The 23,949-nt window shown below is 33.4% G+C and overlaps 1 protein-coding gene across 2 annotated transcripts in view; it reads right to left on the bottom strand.

Moving 5' to 3' along the window:
* LOC120345127 (serine/threonine-protein kinase N2-like) overlaps positions 1-23,949 on the bottom strand; it is a 51,770-nt gene that overhangs the window by 6,310 nt on the left and 21,511 nt on the right. For both annotated transcript variants that reach the window (XM_039414537.2, XM_039414535.2), the window contains exons 3-17: positions 21,434-21,578; positions 19,691-19,794; positions 18,963-19,113; positions 17,999-18,189; positions 17,153-17,390; positions 15,836-16,027; positions 15,316-15,425; positions 14,422-14,565; positions 13,817-13,886; positions 11,575-11,764; positions 10,740-10,985; positions 7,100-7,178; positions 6,816-6,964; positions 5,323-5,481; positions 250-426 (exon numbers count right to left, since the gene is read on the bottom strand). In XM_039414537.2, coding sequence (XP_039270471.2) covers positions 250-426; positions 5,323-5,481; positions 6,816-6,964; positions 7,100-7,178; positions 10,740-10,985; positions 11,575-11,764; positions 13,817-13,886; positions 14,422-14,565; positions 15,316-15,425; positions 15,836-16,027; positions 17,153-17,390; positions 17,999-18,189; positions 18,963-19,113; positions 19,691-19,794; positions 21,434-21,578 — 2,345 coding nt within the window. The remainder of the gene's footprint in view (positions 1-249; positions 427-5,322; positions 5,482-6,815; positions 6,965-7,099; positions 7,179-10,739; positions 10,986-11,574; positions 11,765-13,816; positions 13,887-14,421; positions 14,566-15,315; positions 15,426-15,835; positions 16,028-17,152; positions 17,391-17,998; positions 18,190-18,962; positions 19,114-19,690; positions 19,795-21,433; positions 21,579-23,949) is intronic.

Genomic DNA, 23,949 nt, shown 5'->3' with positions numbered 1-23,949 from the left:
AACTTCCACCTAATAAATTTGTGGACTGGTTTTTGTTCTTCTGCTGATTTTATAGTAATACGACTCATCCAAGCATAATATGGATTTGCTCAGATATCCATCCTATGGTGGGGAATTTTTCAAAATAGATTTAATGGTCAATTTCAATGTTCAAATAAAGTATGTCAAATATTCCAAATTTTGTACTATATAGAACACCTTTAGATAAAATAGATCAACACTAAAAGTATAATATACAACTCAACATACACAGTCCTATATTCCGAGAATACATCAGTGTGAATATGTAACATGAGATCTCCTCCGCTAGCATATTCCATAACAAAACAAACATGATCCACAGTTTGAAAGCAGGCGAATAAATTTACGAGAAACGGATGTCGAACTTTTGTTGCACATTCAAAAATTCGTCTTTCGCACATCAAACTACAAAAATAAAATAAATAACGTATGATATGAATTCAGCATAAATTAATCTACAAATAATATTCTAAATACTTATACAAGAATTATCTATATGGATACAACCGAATTCATATTCCACATATTAGTCAGAGTGTACCAACTACGGTAAATGATAAACAAATAGATTCCAGTCCTCCTTCCCAGAAAAATGTGAGTTCTTCACTTATCAGTGGCTTATCTTACTTATCTTATTCTTTGTTGAAACAAACATATTAAATCACTTATTTTCTTATTTTAGTTCTATTACAAATTCGAGAACTGTCTTTGTTTGCCAAGTGAATATACCCCATGCCCAGGGGCGGACACTTTCCATAATTTTGGGGGGCGAACTTGGATCGCCTACCGAAAAACATCGCGCCGTGTATCGCCACGTAACAATAACCTGTCGATGTCATTCTCGAAGTATTAGAATGTCATTTTGCTACTCATATATCGAGTACCTAGGATGCTTCGCTTAGACACGGTACTTGCGCGTCACTGAACCAATTTCTTGAATTATCTGTTAAAAAAGCCGCCTATTTTAGCGTATAATGATTTTTCTGTCGCGTAAAATATTCAATCCATGACAGCCACGAGATTCAAAAATGTCCTCATATATTAATTTAATTGTGTGCAACGTAACTCGCGGTTGCGACTTCTTACGACAAAATAAAAATATTACTAAACTAAAGTACCACGGCGATATGTGGACATAAAAATATGAGATAAGCTGCCTGATGTATTTAATTTTGATACATATTTTTGCAATCTTCCGAACTCGTTATCGCCGTTACAAAATTCTCGATATCTGATATAAAATCCCACATATAAATAGTACAATTTTACTTCATACAATGAAAATAATTATAAAGTATACTAGAAAATCAAAAATACAAATTCACCGCCTCGAAATCCACGCGAAACAGTTGCCGCGATTACGCCACTTGTTAAAAGAGCCGACTTTTTCAACGAAAAATGATTTTTTACTTGTGCAAAGTAATCAATCAAAGACCGATACGGGCATATTCAAAATGTCTTGATTTATTAATTTAATTGTCTTCAATTTAAACTGCGGTTGAGTCGACAAAACAAGAGAAACTCTAAAACACCACGACAATCCGCGGACATAAAAATGTGTGGTAAACTGCCCGTTCAAATATTGTTTTGATCCCTATTTTTGCTATTTTGCGAATTCGATAAATTTGAGATGTACTCTCAATGGCTACTGGCTCCGCTCAATCGCAATGTTGTCACTCCGATTATTTTTAAAGATAAAACCTTTCGAAAAATCCGTAAATTTTCTGTCAATTCTCACGTAGTAAAAGTTATTCCAGTACAATGAAAATACATAAATAAATACAGAAATTGATCGAATATACTTTAATTATCTTATATATCACCACAAACCGGGAAAAAGTCGCGTTCTCAGCTTTGTTTAATGTTAACACGGAAATTTTCGACGTCAATTCAAAAGTAATGGATAAAAAGGCAAATCCCGCTCACAATTGACCGTGTTTCGATTTTAGTGACGAAATGTTTTTAAAGGTCAAGCAAACATATGGTAATTTGTGCCGTAGGCACACGAAATTTTGCGATTTCAGATGCCTAGAAAAGCGTTTTTAGACTGTCGCGGGCCTCAACAAAACTTATATTGTTTACAGTTTTATTTTTAGTATTTTATATTGCCGCTTTTCAACTTATGGATACTTATTAAAATTCTCGCCGGGTTCATAAGTCAGTGCTTGTACGAAAATAAAATAATTATCATAGTCATCGTGTCACAAATTTGTGGAAAATTTGTGATTTAGAGAGGATAAACGCCAACGCCAAGGCGTTTACGACCTAAATAATAGGTCACAATGATGAAAACAATCGGCGATTTTAGCAAAAGGCAATAGACCTTATTCATTAAAAACCCATCCTACGCGCAAAAAGAAAAATGATGCAAAAAAACATGATAAACATGGTCAAGATTTTTGATAATCGTTCATTAAAATTTTAATGAGCGCGATGTTTCCGATGACGTCATTCTCACTAGACCATGAGATTCTGCCAACGCGCTGTGGGATATGCGTTGCAAATGCGGCGCTAATAACGCTGTGGGTCCCGTACTGGAAGCGTTTAACATTGACAATCTATAACCCATACCATTTCTATCACGTTTGTTTACTGGTTTTACGCATTTATACCTGTACAGCTAGCAATCATTTACTGAAGGCATGCTGTCGTGTTATTTAAACTACCGGTACCATACCAAGGCTGCAAGAGGTGAAAACTAAATTATTTAGTAAATACTGAAATAGGCCTACGAACAAAAATGTTGGCCATTCTGCCAATAGTTGTATGGTACCGGTATACAAAAAAGATGAATATCTCCAACCTATAATGGTACAATACCGGTCTCGTAATTAGGTTAAAAAACATGACTGAATACGAGAGGGAGATTTATTTTGTCAACCAGAATACAAGCATCGAACCAATAAGAATTATATACAAAACACACAGTTACTGGTATTCCGAATAGACTGGGGAGCGATACGACCATCACAGTCAGCTCCCCCTTGCCCCCCATGTTTGCTATCAAGATTAACAGTCAATTAAGATGTTTGAACAATTTAACAAAAACTCCTTGGAGGAAGGGTTGACTAAGTTACGGAATATTTTTGGATTCGGTTATAAATGTAGTCCATTATTAAACCACTGCTTTTTTCTGTAGATTTTCACTTAGTGAACACTTAGCAAGTACGACAGTTAATTTATAAAAAAAAAGGTAAATTAATAACAAATCAGTAGGAGTCAGCTCGGGTATTCAAACATTTTCAAAAATTTGAAGTCACGTTTAGGATATTACATTAAACATTAATGAAAAGAATATGCGAAATGAAGACTGAAGTTTCCATCTGAGACATTAGAAGACGCTAAAACCTTATAGACTTGATAGTGTGGAAAGCCTTCTCACAATGCAGTAATAATGGGACATATATTTATAATATCATTATACAGGCTTTAAGTTGAACTATAAATATGTTTAATTAAAATATCTATCTTTGCTAATAAATTCTGAAAACCATTTATTTCAATCTGCTGAGTGATTAGGGCCAGAAATTTGCTGTAGGGACCATCACCAGGGCTGGATTTACCAATAGGCTATGCAGGCTGAAACCTAGAGCCTCGAAATTCGGTTTCGAAGTTTGTAATTCTTTTGAAAACTTGACAAGTTTAAACCCTACAAAAAGTATATATATATATCAAGCTTTTCAGAGTAGAAAATTATGTACACAACTAATTTCAACCACATTGTAAACAGCCATTATTGCGTCGTTTGCATCATAATAAGGGAAATTATTATTATGCGCATTCTGCTGGAAGTTTCTATGTTAAAGTATGGCTGTAGCGGTTGTTTGATCAAAGAAATTAAAAGCAAAACTGCCTCAAGTAAATTTATATTCTTTTAATTAAAAATTCACACCCATGAAAGGGGAGATTGAAAACTTTAATGCTTTCATATTTTTAAATTTTAAACAATTAAATGTGGTGTTGTTTAGAGAGAAATTCTGAGCTCAAAAATATGAAGGGGCCTCTCATGGTCTAAATCCAGCCCTGAACATCACCAATTTTGGGATAGGTACCGTACATGGTAGGTACCGTCAACATATGAACTGAGTTAGGCCATTGGATTTTGAAAGGTGTACCAGAAATGTACATGGAATTTATGAAATATATAACATCCAATTAAAACCAAAATAGGTCTTTCGTTGAACGCCAGTTGTGGTCCCGGTACCAGTATTCTGTTATCACAATCAGTTGGAGCGCATATCCCACAGAGCACGGCGCGCGTTGGCAGAATCTCATGGTCTAGTGCACCGCGCTCATTAAAATTTCAATGAACGATTATTAAAAATCTTGACCATGTTTATCATAATAATAATATCAAAAAAGATGTAAAAAATATTCTATCCTCAAAACTGCTCACGTATACAATGAAAGATATCTAGAAAACGACATAAAATGCAAATTTCTGCTCTGGTGATCACATTCCCCATAAAAGCTATTGTTAAAAAAATTTTTTTTACATCACTTTTCTTTTTGCGCGTAGGATGGGTTTCTATTGCACGCGTTATTGGCGACTTTTTCAGTTTTCAAAAAAATTCAGAAGGGGTGGGGGGTATCTTTTTTAGATAGTTTCTGTGGTCTGAAAAGTCGAATAGGCGTTTCGACATAGTAAATGCTTTGATCTTTGCCCGCAATTTATGCTGGTCCTTGCACGAAATTCATAACGTGAAAAGATACGTCCAGCGGTGAAAATTGTTTATAACAACTTTAGATCTAGTTAATTTTTTAGCGATAATAATTAATTGTTGTTTGCCTCTCTCATTCTCTCGCAAGTGCCAACAATAACACTATTGAAAGATTTTGACAATGAAAAAACCATATTAAATTGTACAAAAATGAATTAGTTGTGCCAAACTGTGGCGCGTGATCGGCGGTGCGTTTGAAGACGGAGTATTACCCGTGCGGGCACGCATGTTTCACGAAAAAATGTGAGGTGCTCCGAAGGCGCTCTGGTCCACATTATTGTAAGAAAACAGTTATAATATCGGTAACTATTAACCGTTTAATTGTGCTTGACTACCGCACTTTTCAGAAATGATAATTTTGTAAGGCGGAAACAACATGTATTAAAATTTTTTGCAAAATTATTGGGGGGGGGGGGGGGGGCGACGGCCCCCTTCGCCCCCCCTCCCGGGTGTCCGCCCATGCCCATAGGTTTCAGTCCCTTTACACAACTCGATGTAAAGTAGGCGAACAAAATTAGTTACCTCCATATTGGTACACATACTTCTGGAGCGCCAAAATTTGATCCTAATGTATACCTACCTGTCTATTTCATCTCGAGCTATGATGTCTCCTTTTTTCAATGCTTTTATGGCGTATATATCACTGGTGCGTCTATGCTGGGCAAGTAAAACTTTACCAAAATGTCCTCTACCTAATACAGCAACAGACTTGAAGTCTTTCATTGAAATCTGACCATCTCTGAAAAAAAAAAAAATATATATTATAGAACTACAATAAAATATAGAATAAAGAATCAGGAGATTTCTCAAGAGCTCATGAAAAAATAGCATCTATAATACCATTAAAAATGAAGGTCTACAGAAAATAATGCATGCAAATAATTTGGTAAGTAAAATTCAGGTTTATATTTATTTCAGATTTTAAATATTCAAAACGTATGTTGCAGCAAAATTATGATATATATATCATATATTTTTAATACAACAAGAATTGAAATTAACATATGATTTAATTTGGAAAACTTGAAAATAACAGTAACTTTTGAAAAACAACATGACAATAGTAGAGTATGATTTAATGTTAAACTTTTTCAAAGTAATCATTTCTTGGTATCTCTACTTATGCTGAAATGACATTTTTAGTTCATTCTAGATTCTGTGCAATGCGTACTTTTTGTATGATGAAAAAATAGATTACTGATCAAGGACTATTTGTAACTAAAAAGTTTGTAATATCCATTTATAGATGGTTTCAATTTGTCAGCACACAATATTTGACAAAGAAACCAGTAACCAATGACTGTAAAATTGTGAATATTTTACTATTATTTTAACACATTTTTCATATGAAACTTCGAAATATCTGACTGTACATCCTGTGAAAATATATTGTTATTCAAAATCTTAGGTCAATAGGTAACAGGTGAAACACTGTACTCTCACATCCTACGTATTTTCTTAAACCTGCCTATGATATTAATTATTTTGAATTTTATGCGAATGGAAAAGTATCTTAATAGTTCACCTGAATAATAATAAAAAAATTATATAAAAATAAATATTTTTGTTAAATAATGCTCTCCTAGTAATAATTGAGACAAGATTGAGGGAAGTAAAAATTGGAAAATAGCGAATTGAATAATTTTGGATTTTAAACTAATTCTGATGTGTAGGCTTATTCAATTAATAACATCAACAACATTAGATACTTGACTTCACAATTTGAAATATGAAGATATGAATAGACAGAAATGACCAAAACCAAATAATTACTATGCCAGAGGTATTGTATTCTAAAAAACTTTTCGATAATCGGATGTATACTGTATGTACTAAACTAAATTATACCATGATTCAAGCATCCCTATTGAAAAAAGTCATTAGTTCAACTATTTTATGAAGTATCTAGATAAGAACTAAATGTATCAGCCTTTTAGCTACATTTCTTTTCAATTCATAAACTGTAATTATCTAATAAGTTCCAAGTATTCAGTTTTTGTAATCTTCATATTACAGATATTCTGCACCTTTAAAAGGAAACACAATAGTGATACATTAACAAACACATCTTACGCAAACTTAGAAGATTTAGTTGGAGCTGCAGATCGACGACTTGGTTTCGGAGGTGATTTTGTGATATCTTCAACACGACCAGGCTGTCTCGGAGCAGGAACAGGTGATGCTTTGCCATCGTCAACCAGCTTGAATTTGACAAATTGGTCCTACAAGAGATATGGTTGACACAATATTATAGTAAAAAAAAAAAGAAATAAAAAATGGAGAAAATTAGCACTATTCAAATTTTTTTGGAGGGAATTGACTAGGTTAGGGGTAATAAAAAGGGCAAAATGACTAACCCCTATTTCTCCGGTCATAGAGGGAGATTCCGGATGAACTGCTTTCTTGTAAGAAGGTCGTGAAGCTGTGAATGCTGGTCTGCAGTGAATAAATTAGCAATATAAGACTTGTGTATGCATAAATAAAAGCCAAAAGAAGGATAATATCGCTAATGCAAAATTTTTATAACTTTTTATAACAGTTGAGGTTACGTGAAACTAACTACCTTTCCTTGCTCTCTATGCCTTTGCGCAGGTGGATCCGTATGCATATTACGCAAGGATGCTGTAGCAAGAGTGTAAATGGCTATTCTATTCAATTCAAGAGTCTTTCTGCACACGAACACAAATATATTTCTGTAACGTTTCGTCTGACCGAGGTCAGACTTCTTCAGACAAGCATTTTACAACTATAAAAAACATTTCAATTTTCAAATGTACATTTTTACTCAGAAAAGTTAGCACATATACCATGATCCCAAGCAATGTATTGTATTATTGTTGTAAATGTTTATGACAGCATAATCTGACTTTTTCAGAATTTTATTATATCTGTGCCTTGTTTAAATTGGATAAATGAAGACTGGTAATTTAATAACAAAGTAACCACAAGTATTCATATACCTTCGATGTAATAGATGTTTTTTACGTCTTTTATGGGCAACCTCTACTATTTCTACATTGCCGAAACAGTCTGGCATTCTGGAAGGTTGGAATAACAGCATTTCGGATCTATGTTGTAGCACATACACACACAGTGAAGTACAGCCTGACCCTCGCTTAATTACCATTTAAACCATCCTAATTATTAATAAGAAAAATCTTGTATGACCATAACAGATTATAACATAACTAAATCTGAAGAAATTTTAAACACTCTAAATTATATTTATATTTAGTTTCATACAATATACACTAGGCCTTTCAAACCTTTTTTTGAATTTTCCGAATCCATTTACAGAATTGTATAATAAAAATTTAGTACTAATATATGCCCAATTTGTCAAATTTAAATACAAGAATAGATTTATCACACAAAGTCTGACAAATGTGCAATTATGATTATCTTACTATCCTAATATTTTAGTCATCTGTAAATCCTAACTAAGGATTTGCATTAAAATTAAACTCTGGAAGAATTTCGATTCCGCAAAATGACTGCTATATAGAATGCATATGGTGCATGGCTTTGAAAATCTAAAGATACTAATCAATACAGTGCAAATATAAACAAGCCAAACCATAAAATTAAACTTCGACAATAGCACTCAAGAGTACATTGTTGTATTGTTTTTTATAAAGAGATTATTGTATGAAAATCATATAGGAAAGTAGCCTACCGCAAAATTTTTTTTTTTTTTAAATATGTTGGTGTTATTATGATTTCATTTTCCATCTCATACCCGGTTTATTTGCTACAAGCATGTATTAAAATGATATTTAAGTGCAGAGGATAGAAAATTTCAAACACATGAATACTTGCACAATGAAAATAACTATTTTTAAAACATGATTAAGCATGATAACAAGCATTCCAAGATTCTAATCATATTCAACCAATTTGTCAAATACATTTTTCAATTTAAACAAATTATTGCATTCAAAATACAAGCCAGTTGCTCAGGAGCTGACTTGAAGTAGACGAACTGTTTCACTCATTCAAATAACCAATATACAAATAAATAACATAATATCTTTCCATGAAACAACAAGTATAGTCCAATTTCTTCGGACAAAAAAAGATATAACTTAATAAGGAAATAATTATAATGATAATTAAGTTATATCTCGTTTCGTCTGAAAAAATTACAAAAGCTCATATATTTATTCACAATTTCTTGGTGAGAGAAATATGCTGCCCCTTGTTTATCAATCTGCTACTACCTGCTACATACAGATCTGAAGTAAGAAGAAAGCTAGGAGAAAACGCTTGAGGTTCAATACACAATGCATTAGTAAATTGAATATACATTTCTATATATTGTCCTGAACCTAACTTTAATACACACATCATGATTCGGTGAGTATCAGCATCTGTTTTGTGCAATGACAGGTAGGTATGAATCTAAGGACAAACATGATATAAACCTACGCTGTCATGAATCATGAGAATACTGTGTGATGCAATTGTTTGTTATGATTGAGTGTGCAACCTACGCTTTCGAAATTTTTTATCAATCAAAACATTCTGTATGATCAATTCTCATCAAGAGTGGCCTGAATATGCGATATTGCTATCAGCTGACTGTATATTGTGTGAAGTATAATTAGAGAACATAATATTCCTGTGTCAGAGAAATTGGTATGCTAGTTGTAGTTGTGTTATCAAGGATAATGTATTTCAATTATAACAAGAGATATCTATATACATGTAATTAAGGTGAAATTGGTTTTAAAAAAAAAACATTTTGAGAGCATTGGATTATTTCAGAATTATTTTCAAACTACCATACATTCTTTACAAATTTGAAATCTGCGCCATAACATTTTTGCTTATCATCAATTCTGTATAGCCATATTCAACAAAACAAAGTATGAATGTACTGTGACCCATAGGTCGTTTTGTTATATTGTTGTTTGGACAAATGATTGTGTTTCTGCAACTATGTCTCATACAAGGCTATTTTATTATTGCCATTCAAATATTTTCTGGGCTTCGGTTTTAAAAATGACAGTAAAATAACAATTATCCATTATTATCTTAATCCATATTCATTATCTCTTGTTTAATAATATTATTTCACCAATTTGATTTCCTTAACAAATATTGGTAATAATGATAAACAACTTAAAATAATGTTCCAACAGTTGCAAAAACAAACATTCAACATGAAATGAATAATATTTTTTTCCACACAAACCTACAACAACTACAGTACTTCAGTTTGGCAAGATTCGATCATAAAATTTACCCCTCGACTGTGCTGTAAGTGAAATATGAAAAAATGCGCTAGGCTAGACAGTCTGTCCACAGACCACAGTGAGAGTATAATTAACATTAATTGTGCAACAAAGGGTGTTTCAATCTGTTATGTGGTGAACAGCTACATTGGCCATGTACGTTTTCTGCTCACAAAAATCATCTCCAATGTAGGCCAAATCTACGTCAGAAGTCTAAGAGGCGAATCAAGGTCTAAGAACTTAATAAACAGGGTTTTCACAAAGCAAGAAAATAAACCACAATCCACCTATCTGCAGAGTTCCTGCTTCAGTTGAAATGCAGTCATTTTATATAGAAAAGTAAGAGTGTTATCTATTTATCCTCAAACCTTTATACCAGAATTACTCCTTTAATAGAGAACTGAATACAACATCGTATAGAATAGCAGAAGTCTAGAACTGCATTTATGCTATATTCATGTTATATTTCATACCTCCTATTTGAAAAAAGGCATCTTGACAAGCATAAGTTGTTGTATCTAAAACAATTTTTATGATTGGGGAAGGGAATTGCTTTGATACTGCATGATAAACATTTTGCACAGGGTACGAACATGAGATAACCAACTTGCCAACTATGTTAGGGGGCTAGGGGCCTACACTAACTTTTTTTCTAAGACATTAGTAGCATTAAAACTGATAAAAGTATTAAAATTAGAACATTTCCAAAACAAAATTTTGTATTTCGCGAATTATAGTAAACTAGTAAAAAAATGCTCACTTCTCAGGTTCCCCGCTATCAGGCTGTTTTGGTAATGTTCCAGGTACATGCCAAATCATCGATGGAGTTCTTTGTGCATTTGTGGCAGCTTTTTGTGCACCATTTTCAATTTTTTGTTCCGATATAGGTGCAATGGTTGGTGTGGGTGGCGGAGAGAGAGGTTCTTTTGATTTCCTAACTTGTGCATACTCAGAGGGAGTAACTTGAAATTCCAATTTGTGTGCAATACCACTTTCGCTAAGCGGTCTGGGAACAAAATATTTTGAGACAAAATAATATAAAATTAAAACATGATTCAATGCAAGACAATCTTTTCAAGTAATTCTATTCAAACTACTCACAGAATATCAGTAAACAGTGAATTTGTAATGTCTTATTAACAGAATGAACCTTAATATTCTGATCCAGTGATCAGAAGTCTTAAACTAGTATAATCTAACCCAGACCAATGTGTTAAAGCGAATAGGGTAAGCAATTATAGACCTAAAAGACTTCTCCAGTATGATAAAATAGGATATGAAGAGTTTGCAAAGCTAATTTCCGTTTCAGCTTTAAATTTAACTGATACTCTTAGCGTTCGAATTCCGAACTTTGACCTCATTTCAGGACCCTGGGAATTTGGAAAATAGGGCACTAGCTTCTATTGCCATGTCGAAGCAACAATTACAGTAGTCAAAGCGATTTAATAGATCCCTCAAATGTCTTGTTAAAACGAAGACAACAAAATCATGAAACTTGATAGGTTTTTCCACATTTAATAAAAGCTTTACGAATATTCCAATTTCAAATGTTTAGTATTTTGTAAATCGGTGTTTTAGACATACAAGAATTCTACCTTTTCCCTGGTGTATCTGTTTGCCCAAATCGATCGACATCAACCAACACAGGACGACCCCGAACCTGGGAACCTTCTTGTGGACTGAATGTACTTGGTGTGTTACATGCTTGAGGTATAGCTCGCTTCATCAATCTTCCCCATGTTGCAATATTTATATTCATTTGTTTAGCACGTAAAAAGCTTTTACCTATATAGGAATAAGTGGTAAGAAAGATTGAGCAAGGTAAACCTATTGATAGTGATGATGTCAATTGTCAAACTCAGCCAAATGAAACATTACAGGAATAACTTTGTATAGGTGTGTAGAAAGACTCTTTAAGCACTCAAAAAAGGGCTTTCGGAATAAAAGTATGGCCCAACCCTAACCTGGTACACGCACTACAAGAGTACGCAAACAAGTACCATAGGCAAAGAGTCACAATATCGAGACTGAAAATTAATGTTTGTATAGAAAAATTGATATTTAAAACTACTACTATTCTAATATTTGTTTACATTGATTATTTTCATGACATTTTCATTTTATTTCATTTATTCCAAATTTGATAATTAACAAAGCATTCATTCCATATTAAGTTATATCAAACATTCTGTTCAGAAAACCAATTTTATCAAAAATTTTTTTCACAAATACTTTTACACTAAACTTAACCACTTTGAGACATGAGATTGTTGCTGAAAGAAATATGTAAGTGAATCCAATAGTTAGAGCTCGACCGATATTGCGTGTTTGCCGATATATCATATCGGCCATACTCGGCAAGCGCCGGGCTGCGGCTTCCCAATATTTCTCTCGCTTTCATTTTGCGTTATAAAGGTGTCTCTCCAAATTCCCGGTGTCTTATGATTAGCCATTTCATGCATGATCATAACTGAAAAGTTATTATCTAGAGTAACAATGACGTTTTAATAAGTGACGTTTTTGAGAGAGTACACAATGAGAAAAAGGCAAATTTAGTAATGGCATTAAAGGATGGTTCTATAAATAGAATCGATTGGAAGCTGGTGAGTTAGTAATCATAGAAACATGGTACAGGTAGCTCGAAGCAATAATGTCAGTTCCGAATTTGTGACCTCCCCAAATTCAATTTTGAATTTCTGGGGTAACAGTTTTGTCTATATTGCTGGTTGTTTATCATTTTGCTGAAAATTACAAAATAAAAACTTAATTCATTATTATTGACTAAATAAGGTATTGAGAGTCTCTGGAAACAAAGTTATTAAAAATTTCACATGTACCTGCACATGTGCTATCACACTATCGAAGGAATTTATCATTATCACGATTCACTTTAAAATATATCAATTTATAATTTTTTAAAACCCTTAACATATGCCCATAGTTATATAAAAAACGTCAGATTAACAATTCTTTTTCCTGGAAATAGCTAGACTGATATTGAAGTAGCAGGAAAAGTAACAGAATAACATTTGTTCAAGCATTAACTGGTGTTAGTTAAATCAAAGTCTTACTGCCATCCTAATAAATATCAAAATGAAACTACAGACTCACAAGGTGCATCATAAAAGCGTGGCTCAAAATATGATTTATATTAATATCAGCATAGCGATATCGGTTATCGGCCACCAGTTGGCCGATATATCGATATCGGCTTCAAAAAGTGATATCGGTCGAGCTCTACCAATAATTTCTGAACCTTTTTTGATACTAGAACAGTTTAGAATGAATTCAGTATTTGGAAATCAAAACTATTATTTTAGAATGTAAAGCAAATAAAGCAGAATTTTTTCATCAATGCTTACTATGAGTAAACATGATGGTGAAACCAAAAACAGGCAACTGTTAAGAATTTATCTTGAAATTTTTTTCTTTTTATATTATTTAGGACATACTCAACTAAGAAATCTAGATAAATCCATAACAATTTGAAGAACATTTTATTTTCTGCAATCATCATAAATAAATGAAGCTCCATTTCGATACAATAACAATTTCAGTGGCTTATTAATATAGAAGTTTTACAGATAAAAATATCTTATGTGATCATGAATTTATTTTGGTGATCATAAATAAATCGTTTATGTAAATGCATTCAATAAAGTTGTATGCAAGAACGTATTTTAGTTATTAATGCGCCATCACAGATGACCGAAAATACACAATTCATGAGTGAAAAGATTATCAAACTTATAATGAGTACTGTACTCAATTCTAGTACCTATATATTGAAAAGAAATATTTAGTATAATATAAAGTTTCGATCACATAAGAATATACCTTTATTCCTGAATATTTTCTGTCTTTGCAGTTTTGGTTTCCTTTCTATCTTAGGATTGCTGAATGTTACCTGTCAATAAAAAATAAATTTTTCAAAATGAAACATCATGATTTTCAAAGTTTTATTATTAAAAATTCACTAAATAGTGGATAGAAATGTCCAAGATGTTGTTATTAGAGTCCCAACTTCAATCTCTTTGATGCTCAGTCCGAGTTCAAGTATTTAGGTTTCTATGACTAGAGCAGATCAAGTTTTTGAAGATATTCAAGGTTCATTATTGAACCAACAGCAAATGTTGCACTATGTTAGACCTTGTGCCTGCATGCAATTTTAAGGTGGGTGGAAGCAATTTATATAAATTCAATTATTGATATTAAATTATTGATATTACTTGGGATGTGTCCACATATGAAAACTTGAAACCTAGAACGTAACACAGAGAGATTCTATTCATCATAGGATTAATTCCAACAGAACTCAGGCAGGCAAAAATGCCAAATTCTGAGAATTACCATAACATATTGTAAGATTTTACTGCATGAACAAATAATTGCAAATTCCGATACTTTATAAAGAATAAACCAATAATTGACAAGTAAAATACCTCAGCAAACAGGATTCCTTGAGGTTCTAAATGAAGTGCCATCCCATGTCGTTCGTTATCCAAAAAGTCTTCCAATCTTAAAAATTTAATTGCGGCCATGGCTCTCCAGTCTTTCCAATATACAGAAATTTCCATTTCTCTAGCCTGAACAAAATGTTAAAGTCAAAATAGACAATCATTCTATACATGAATTTACAAATAGAAAACACAAAGGAGATATGGCTGACTATTGTAAACGCTAAGATCCAACCTAGTACATGGGTACGGATACGAGTCCAGAGGCAGATACACGGATCTTGGCTGGGGAACTGCCACTTTGATGGGGCTGGACCCAAGCTTACCATACGAGGCGGAGGTACTGCTAACTAAAATTTTAGTGGCTTCAACTCCTAATTATATTTTCACACTTTTAATTTACTAATACAAATAAAAAAAATTATCCTTTTCAGTTCAAATTTTTTTTTCTAAATTACCAAGTTCAAAATTTTGATTTTAACATTTGAAATCCTTAAATCCTCACAGTTTGAGTCCTGCTTCCATGAACTGCATTTGGGCTGATATTTATGGTAGTGGTCACACCTAAAAAGTTCAATGGCTATGTAGCCGAGGCCCCAGATCCACTTTAAAAAAATGACACTCTGGAACAGGAGCTGAAGCCATTGTGCTTTCAAACCAGCTTTCCAGCCCTGCAAAGATACAACCACTCACATGACATGTTACAGGAGATGAAAATCACTCCTAGCCCAAGTTTCAGCGCGCTTTTTGACATGTGGTCTCCACTTCGTCAGTCAGAGATATACTATCTATAATTCTGACAGGAAAACAGTGCATTGAATGGATTTCTCATTGAAAAAACTATGGAAAAAAAGAAATAAGCTCAGAAACACATCTCACTCTGTCTAAATCTGTTACGAATCTGCCGTCCCAACATTGTTGACTAATTGGTTTCCATGTAGTTTCACAGAACATTTGATTATCCAGTTTCAAAACAGCAATTATTTCACCTGTAGATGAAGTTTGAAGTGAAGTGAAAATTTAAATTTACTTACAAAGTTAGAGATGTCAAGATTACAATTTGTAAGATTTAGTATTTTGCCAGGAAGAATTCAATAATCAAATACTATTTTCCAGCAAAACATTTCAAAATATCCATATTGAATACGATAACAGGGAAATTCCCATTGGGTATACGCCTCTGAAATATCAGATACAAAAAACTAACGTGGTCGGAAGGATGGGTTTGATCCTGAAGCCTAAGACGAAAAATAGCTAGAACCAAAGTAGTAACCACTAGGAAATTACTCTAACTGAAAGTTTCACCAAGCAATATTATTATTATTTTGTCTCATCACACTTCCTCTCAGGTTTGGCTTTTCTCCAGACTGAACCAATTTATTCAATTGTAGTCACTTACTTGAAATATCGTCAGGTTTGATTGTATATTTATTACTGCTAGATCTTCCATGGAAACTTTTACTTGCACCTCTCAAAAATGTTCCCTTATTATCTGGATTTCCACCAGGAAGTTGAACTGATGTTGTTCTGGATCTACCAGGTACGTTTTCTAAAAGATCTTGACAACCGACAATTCGCACTTCCAATTTTCCTGTAAAAAAAGCCTGGATAACTTTCGAAGAATGTTAAAGTAAAAAAAATAAATGCAGCCCATGGGATGTTGCTTTGGCTTCATAGTCTAAAAACAAACCGTGACTAACCAAATTTTGGATAATACAATGAGATATCTCCAAGAAGCTAGTATAAAGAAACACAGCCTATTTGAAAATAGCAGGGCCTCAAATACCTCTTTCTAACAGGTTGAGCCTTTTTTTTACTTTTTTGACCTAGTGAGTTTCTTTGTATTATGGTGGGATGGAGCTGATGCTTTATTTCATCAAGTCATATGTTTTAATACTCCATCATTTACCTCATTTTGACCAGATGATACTGGCTAAGCTAAGAATTTTAAAACGATAATAAACAAATCCTTTTTTTTTTAAATTTTTTTAACTTTAACAATTTGATCACAATTTCGGATGATTATTGATTTTCAATTTCATGTATGTAAATTCGTGACTCTTATACTTGTTTACAGTTGGCATAAACATCAAATATGACTGCACCGCAGTCAGAAAATATTAAAATGCACAATTGTTTGTTTTAGTGAGCATGTATATATCAAGGCTGAGCAAAGTACTGTACCAACAATAATATGTTATCAGAATGCGAACAAAGTACGTAGGCCTACACATTTAACTCGAAAAGCCTTTTCTTGTTTTCATGATTTTCTAATGTTTATACACTTTGTTCATGTTTATTGCTGGACCGCGGGCACCGGCCTCTCGCTGGCATTGTAAGCTTGGCTTAAAAGAGCTCTCAAGAGCTCCAGATGATTCATGAGAAATCCAGGTACCTCGACGTAACAGACACGTGTGTGACATCACAATGAATAGTGGTAACGAAAATACTCGCGAAAAACAGATATATATAGACATTCTAGACAGGTGTTAGAAAGTATGGGGAGGCACGCTTTGAAAACTTAATATTACAGGTGCGCAAGAATGAGATTTTATTGCACAGATTGTCTGGTACTGCACAATGGCGCTGTTGGGCACCTTAAAGGGAACCTTGACCACAGTACAATGCAGTGTTTGTGCCAACAAATTGGCCATGGATGTAACACCAACAGTATGTCATTTTTCAAATCCAAAACAAAAAAGTGTAGGATATATACCTGTAAGAGCAACTGGTTTGGGCATTGTAGAATAAGTATTAACGAGACTCCCATTGGCACTATCCCTTGAAGAAGATTTTGATGTATGTGAATGATGATGAACAGGAGAAATTGAGTTGATCTCCTGCTCCAGTTCTTTCCTTTGTTTACTCTCGGGAGGAAGTTCAGCCGTCCTCTGCTCGAGTGACAATTTAAGCAAGTCAAGCTTTTGCGACGATTCTTGAAGTTTGATTTGTGCCTTTGAATATGATATTACTATCAATATATGAATATTTATATTTAAATGATCATATAAAAATAAAAGAAATAGGATTATCTTTTATTTGTTGACAAATGATTAAAAAAGCCCTGGTTATTTTATAACAAATAAAGCAATATATTATTCAGAAACAATTAATTTTGTAACATGGAAAATTAAGCAACCATCGATTGGATTGATTTCAATCTGCAATTATGTCGATCATAAATTCAGAAACATACAAAATTGGTTATATTCGATAGGGTAATTCCTGATTTTAAAATTGATTTTGGAGATTTCATTCATTAAGAATTTATAATTTTTAGCATTTGATCTGATGGCCGGACAATAAATGAATTTCACTTCACTTAGAACTTGATAATCAATAAAAAATTGTTTATTTTAACTACCCTGCAGCATTACTAAATTTAATATTTTTCTGTTAATTTCTCTGTCGAGCGTGGCGCAATTTAAAAGATATTGAATATTCCGTATTAGGGAACATTACTTTAAAATGTATTCAGAATAGTAAATTATATGAATTTGAACACCCGTGGTTAGCAGAAACCACAAACTACTTGTATAAAAACATGTCTGCTTCAACTTACTTCAAAAAGTGCATGTTTATCTACGTTTTTCTGTGACTGGCTACTCATTATTCGTAGAACGTTTCTTGAGCCTTCCATGATTGCTGTTTCAATTTTGATATGATGCCTCAACATAGCAATACGTAGAGACAATGGATCACTGATTGGCGTACTAGGCAAGTTCGGTTCAAGTTCGCGTTTTGATTTGCGTTCTGTAATATAAAATTCATCATTATATTTTTTTATTATTAAAACTCTAAATTCTATTAGTAGAATTCTAGCATATAATCTATCAAGCTTGAAAGTGGTTTTTCCAATTAAAAAGTAGAGAACAAAAAGGTTATAGTGGGTCATATTTACTTACGAGCAATTTTATTATTGTATGTGATCAAATATTTTGCCACATAGTAACATGACTTTTCAAAGGTTATGTCTTACCGAAGTCAAACTTCCTCAGATATATTTCATTACGATTATTATTAAGTGTCAAAGAAATACATTCATGTTAGTGTGCGACAAGACTTTTGAATCAGTTAGAATTAGAATAGTCATCTATATTCTAGCTACAGCATCAATGCATAATACGCATAGGAAAGAGAAGAGCAACGGCACAGAAAGACAGGTAGTAGCAGTTGGTCTCGTCTCACGCTAATTAATTTCGATTTCCACTATGATATTGTCACACTCCATTAACACATGGCATGAATGGAATCAAAACGGTAAGTCACAGATTAATCAAATCAACTACAGTTAGAAAGTTTAAAACCTGTGGCTTGACATCACTAATTGTGTAAATAAAGAAGCATTTTAAGTTGAACCATGGAAGATCAAAATTCATGATGATAGCACAAGTGTTTGACAACACTTTTGTAAACACAAATGCTTTGTTCTCTGTCTACTTAAACCATCCAATATCCAATTAAAAAATGTTTTTATTGAAAAGAAACTTTTACTATTACAACTAAATAGTAATGTTCCACTGTACCTTTAGGTTCTTCTTCTTCAGTAGGCATTAGTGATTTTCTTTTATTGTTTTCGTGAGCAGCTGCTGTTTTTAATATTTGCATTCTGATAACTTCAATTTTGGTTTTACTCTCAGCTAGCATTTGTTCGGCTGTAGCAATCATCTTTCTATCCTGGTTCACAAAAATAAAAATTGATGAAAATACTATGTGAAATGAATGAAAATATTAGATATGCCAAAGTATGAATCGAAAATATCTAGCAATAGAAGTAATTATGAAAAAATCTGTTTTAGGAAGTTTGACTTTAAATCTAAGTTTTTTTTTTATATTTACACATTTTCTAGGGTTGAATGCACTGCAAATTTGGTACTTCAGACATATTTGAAGAATTCTTTGGGTACCAATTCTCCATTCCACGACAATAACAGTAACAAATAATGTTACAGAGGGCAGTGTGTTTTCTTTGAAGGTTGAATTTTTTTTAAAGGGGATGTCTATGTCGAAGTAATTAAATATTGAAAAAACTTTTTTCACCACGAATCTTGAAAAATAATCCAGATGAAATTTCTAATTCATTCCCAGTGAATGAATATACTGGTAATTATATGTAAACCAGCTAGTATTCATCGATTTACAACATTGATGGAAAAGAGAAAGAATACCAGATGAATACCAGTATGTATCTAGGATCCAACTCATTTTTATATAGGTCTCCAATAAATAATAACGAATAACAAATAACTCTCACTTTACTATGTCCCATATTAAACGATTGTAAAAGTTTTTCTGCTCCTTCTTTCACTTTCGTCTCAATTCTGAGCTGTTTTTCGAGTGCTGCAACTCTTGGGTTTGCTATAAAATACAATTAAAATGAAATCACACAAAAGAAAGTGACAAACTGAATGTTTATTTTTAATAATAAGATCTAAACTTCTCAGAATGTTGGAAAATGAACAGTTCATTATCATAGTAATCCATTATGAAAATTTGTTTTAAAAATTCCAGTTTTTCCTGCTAAAAATATTTTATTTGCTGTTTCTTATGGCAATTTGAGGCCAACGAATTAATCACACTCTTATTAAAGTGTAAGCCAGCCAAGAATTTCTTGCAACTATATATGTCCAAACTGTTTAGTTCATAGAGAATTCTGAACTATCATTTAAAAAAGGTTTAACAATACTTGAATCTTTAGCTTTAATTAAACTTGCCCGGTAACAAAACAATATTGAAAATATAAGATTATGCTGCAATATAACAATTTGTTTGCAGACAATATATATCGCTTATTTATATATTGCAATTAAAACTGCAATGAATGCAAACAAAGAACATCAGCGGAAAATCACCAATACCAAATATTATATATGTATGACTTGACAGATATATATAATTTCTGCAATTCAATATTGTGTCATCTAGATAGTAATATTGAATATACGTCATGCTATTGCACATTTCCTGCATTAGTTGTGACTTAAAAATATAGAAACGTAATAAGGCGTTTAGGTGTTATAGCAGTGTTAAACAACAACCAATACTTAAGTCTTCCATACTGTTTTTCAAAACAAAGTTTTTTCTATAATGGACAATAATACTCAAGATATACACTATAAATAATCCACAATTTCCTAAACGATCAGTAGTTTTAGCAAAATTCATTTTTAAAACTTTTGTAATGAATAATCAATGAACGCTAACTTTCAAGACAATGCAAGTAAATTTGAATGGAAATTATATTAACGTTCTTCCAGGCAGCCATTACATTATCCTATCCAAAAATCAATAAGATTAACAAAATTATCCCGAAATTTTAATGAGAGAAGGAAGTCAAATATTGATCATATAAAAAAGAACTTCCATTTTCCTGAACTGAATTTTACCCAAGTGCATCTGTCATGATGTAATAATATAGCTACTATATAACATTATGATAAATGTATATTTGGTCATTTCAAAATATTTGAAAATTTGTGACATAAGTTTAACGCTGGTAGTGGAACCTAAACAATAAGAAGTACTGATCTTTATTTATGTGAATTCCACTATACTAGCCTATAATATTATAGTATTCTGCTCAGCACAGTGATTTTTCAAATGAAAAATGTATTCAGAATGTCTTATATGCAGCAGTTAATACAAAGTTGAAAAATGGATGATTTCAGAGGTGATTCGATTTCAAATTTTCAGTTCTTAATAATGAAGATGGAGGTTTTTATTGCTTTTATTTTTTTTTTAATTTCCTCGAGTCCTATGCAACCGACCTGCTATTTCACCAAAAATTTTGCTTTTCATTCTAAATAAAGGAGAACACATTTATTCAGTAAAGCTTGTCTGCCGATCTGTTCAATTTCAGCGCGCTAAGACATTACCACACCAGTACCGATGCTCAACCTTAATTATCCATATATTTGATCATTGCTCCCTTGTTATAGAATATCAAACTATTTGAACAATGGAAATTTATATGAAAATATAGTATATATAAATATACCTCTGGCTTCATCTGTTCCATCTCCCGACTTAGCAATCTGATAAGCATCAAGTTCATTCATTTCTTGTTGAAGTTCTTCTAATTTTCTGTTGGATTTCTTCAAAAGGTTTTCAACATTGGCAAGTTGTTTCTTGTCTGTGGTTGCCTGATAGAAGAAAAAACATTTCGCATATTTTAAATTATCATAATATATGGATGGTGATACAGTGTTAACTCTGAGGAAAGTATGAGTGCGAAAGTGCTTCGCAGTCGAAAAAAAAAGTGCGAAAGTGCTTTTTTTCGATTTTAACAACAAAGTGCTTTTTTCGATTTTAACAAGTTAGGTGCCCTAGCTTTTGTTATAACTCATTTCAGACATAAATACTGGAAACAGCGCTCATTCTGTGAATTTCACGAATTAAAAAGAGTTTCTCTGTTCCTTTAAATCTTGATTAAAACAAGAGAATTCATCGGCAAGGAAAGACACCTGCTAAGCACACCTGTCGCGATTTGAAGCAAATTCATCACTAACGAAAGGACACCTGCTTAGCACACCTGTCATGAACGAAACTTTCCTGCAATCAACCACCGGAGTCAATTGCTCGGAGTCAATTGCTCGAATGACCAGCAAAGCCTTGCACATTCGTGTTACTGCTGGCCATAGATCGATACCAAACTTCGCCTTAGGATTACATTAATGTTTCGCTGTTTCAGATAACTGTTACATGGTGTTTCCACATGAGGTCTGTGCATAAAAGGATTTGCAGGCGGAGCCAGAACCAATCGGATAATTATCAATTTGTTATTTAAAAAGTAACGACGGTATTTTTCTCAAATCATAACATACATTTTGCATGAGTGGCGCACCAAATATCTCGGGGGTCAACCCTTGTTTTCAACGAGAGAAAGTTACAAGGCTTCGATATCAAGTAACAAAATAGCACAGTTCACACATTTGTTTTATTCACAAATAAAAATACAAAAGCGAACGAATAAAAATGGATGGCGTGGCTTCTGCAGCCCGTTCGTGGCGACGTAGCTTGGAATCTTTCCAATGTTGCAAGACATCCATGAAGAATGATTCCGCTTTGTCTGCTTTTATGGATGTCTCCCCGCCACATCTCAGAAGCATTGTTAGGTGTCTGCTGCTAAGCCTATTCCTACAAAAGTGGTATTCATCAATATCAAATATAGTCCTATTTTCTAAATAAGTAAGTAAGAAGTTTTCTCAAATTCTCATACTTTCAAAATTGTTATAATAATTTTTACCTGTGTTTCGTCTTAATTATGTTTATTGAAGAAAACCCTCGTTCGGCCCCCGAGGACTTTGTCCAGCACTTGAAAGCCTGGGTACTCGGGCGCTGCCGCTAAGTACTTGCATACCTGTAATTTATTTGCATATATTAAATTAGGTTTCATATGCTTCGAAGCCAAGTGCGTGTGTGTTGGATGAGAGATCAGAAGCATACGACAAATAAATACAAATGGTAGCTACCGATTAGAACTTACGTTCTCCATAGCCGGTAATTGGAGAATATGCAGATCATGACGAAGATTCTGCCATTCCATCACTACTGCCTCCTTGTTTGTGAATTCTTCGATCAAAGGTCCATATTGTCTAATTTTCTTATAATGAACTCAGAAATGTAAGTAACATACGTGCAGATTGCGGTTCCTGTTTTCTTATCGTGTATAATATATGGAAACTCTCTTTCCCATTTCTCCGGCCAAGCGTCAACGTCAAGCTCTAAAATATCATGTCGTTGTTTCTTTTTCTCTGCCATGCCTACTAAGGTAATTTCTAAGAAAGTAAAGTGGTAAATGCCTCGTTCATAAATACGGGTAAAATTGGCTTAACGTAATATTAGGAAGTGGAATTGTAATTAATCTACCACAAATTGATTGCGCACTAACGCACCATGCGATGATTCATATTCTAAGCTAAGCCTATTTTATCATAATAAATCTATGTAAAACTTTTTCCATCCTCGTAGGTAGGTCAAATCTGGGCGCTATCGCTTTAGTATACCACGCTTTTTTTTTTTTTTTTCTTTTTTACGGATCAGAGTTTTCTGGTCTCGGATCAGTGTCTCAAAGACACGTCATATCCGAGTCACATCGGTACTAACGCTTCGTAGTCATGTCGCGGGGTACACGACCGTCATACATATCTGGGAGCTTCCGTATATGCTATGCATTGCACGGTAAAAACTTCGACCCCGAGCTTCTGTACATGCTATTTGCCAGATAGCATGACGTTAGCCCAGGGCTTCCGTTAATGCCATGCATAGCTCAACTTCCGCTGCCCTGGCTTCCGTACATACTGTGTGAAGACGTGTAGCGCGCACACAGCATGACATCCACCGTGAAGCTACCTTTTCATCATTTCCGTAGGGGTTGTGATGGTATTAGCAGTTTTACGCTCCCGTTTGTGGGGGGCGGGGATGCAGTTATTATGGGGGGCTAAGTCGCTACTCTGTTCTGAAGTAGTAGAGTTTTCCAGTCTGACCTGAGTTTAAATATTTGGGCTGATCCAA

The sequence above is a fragment of the Styela clava genome, chromosome 5 (assembly GCF_964204865.1).
Source record: "Styela clava chromosome 5, kaStyClav1.hap1.2, whole genome shotgun sequence".
Lineage (NCBI taxonomy): Eukaryota > Metazoa > Chordata > Ascidiacea > Stolidobranchia > Styelidae > Styela > Styela clava.
This window is presented reverse-complemented; position numbering and strand designations above follow the sequence as displayed.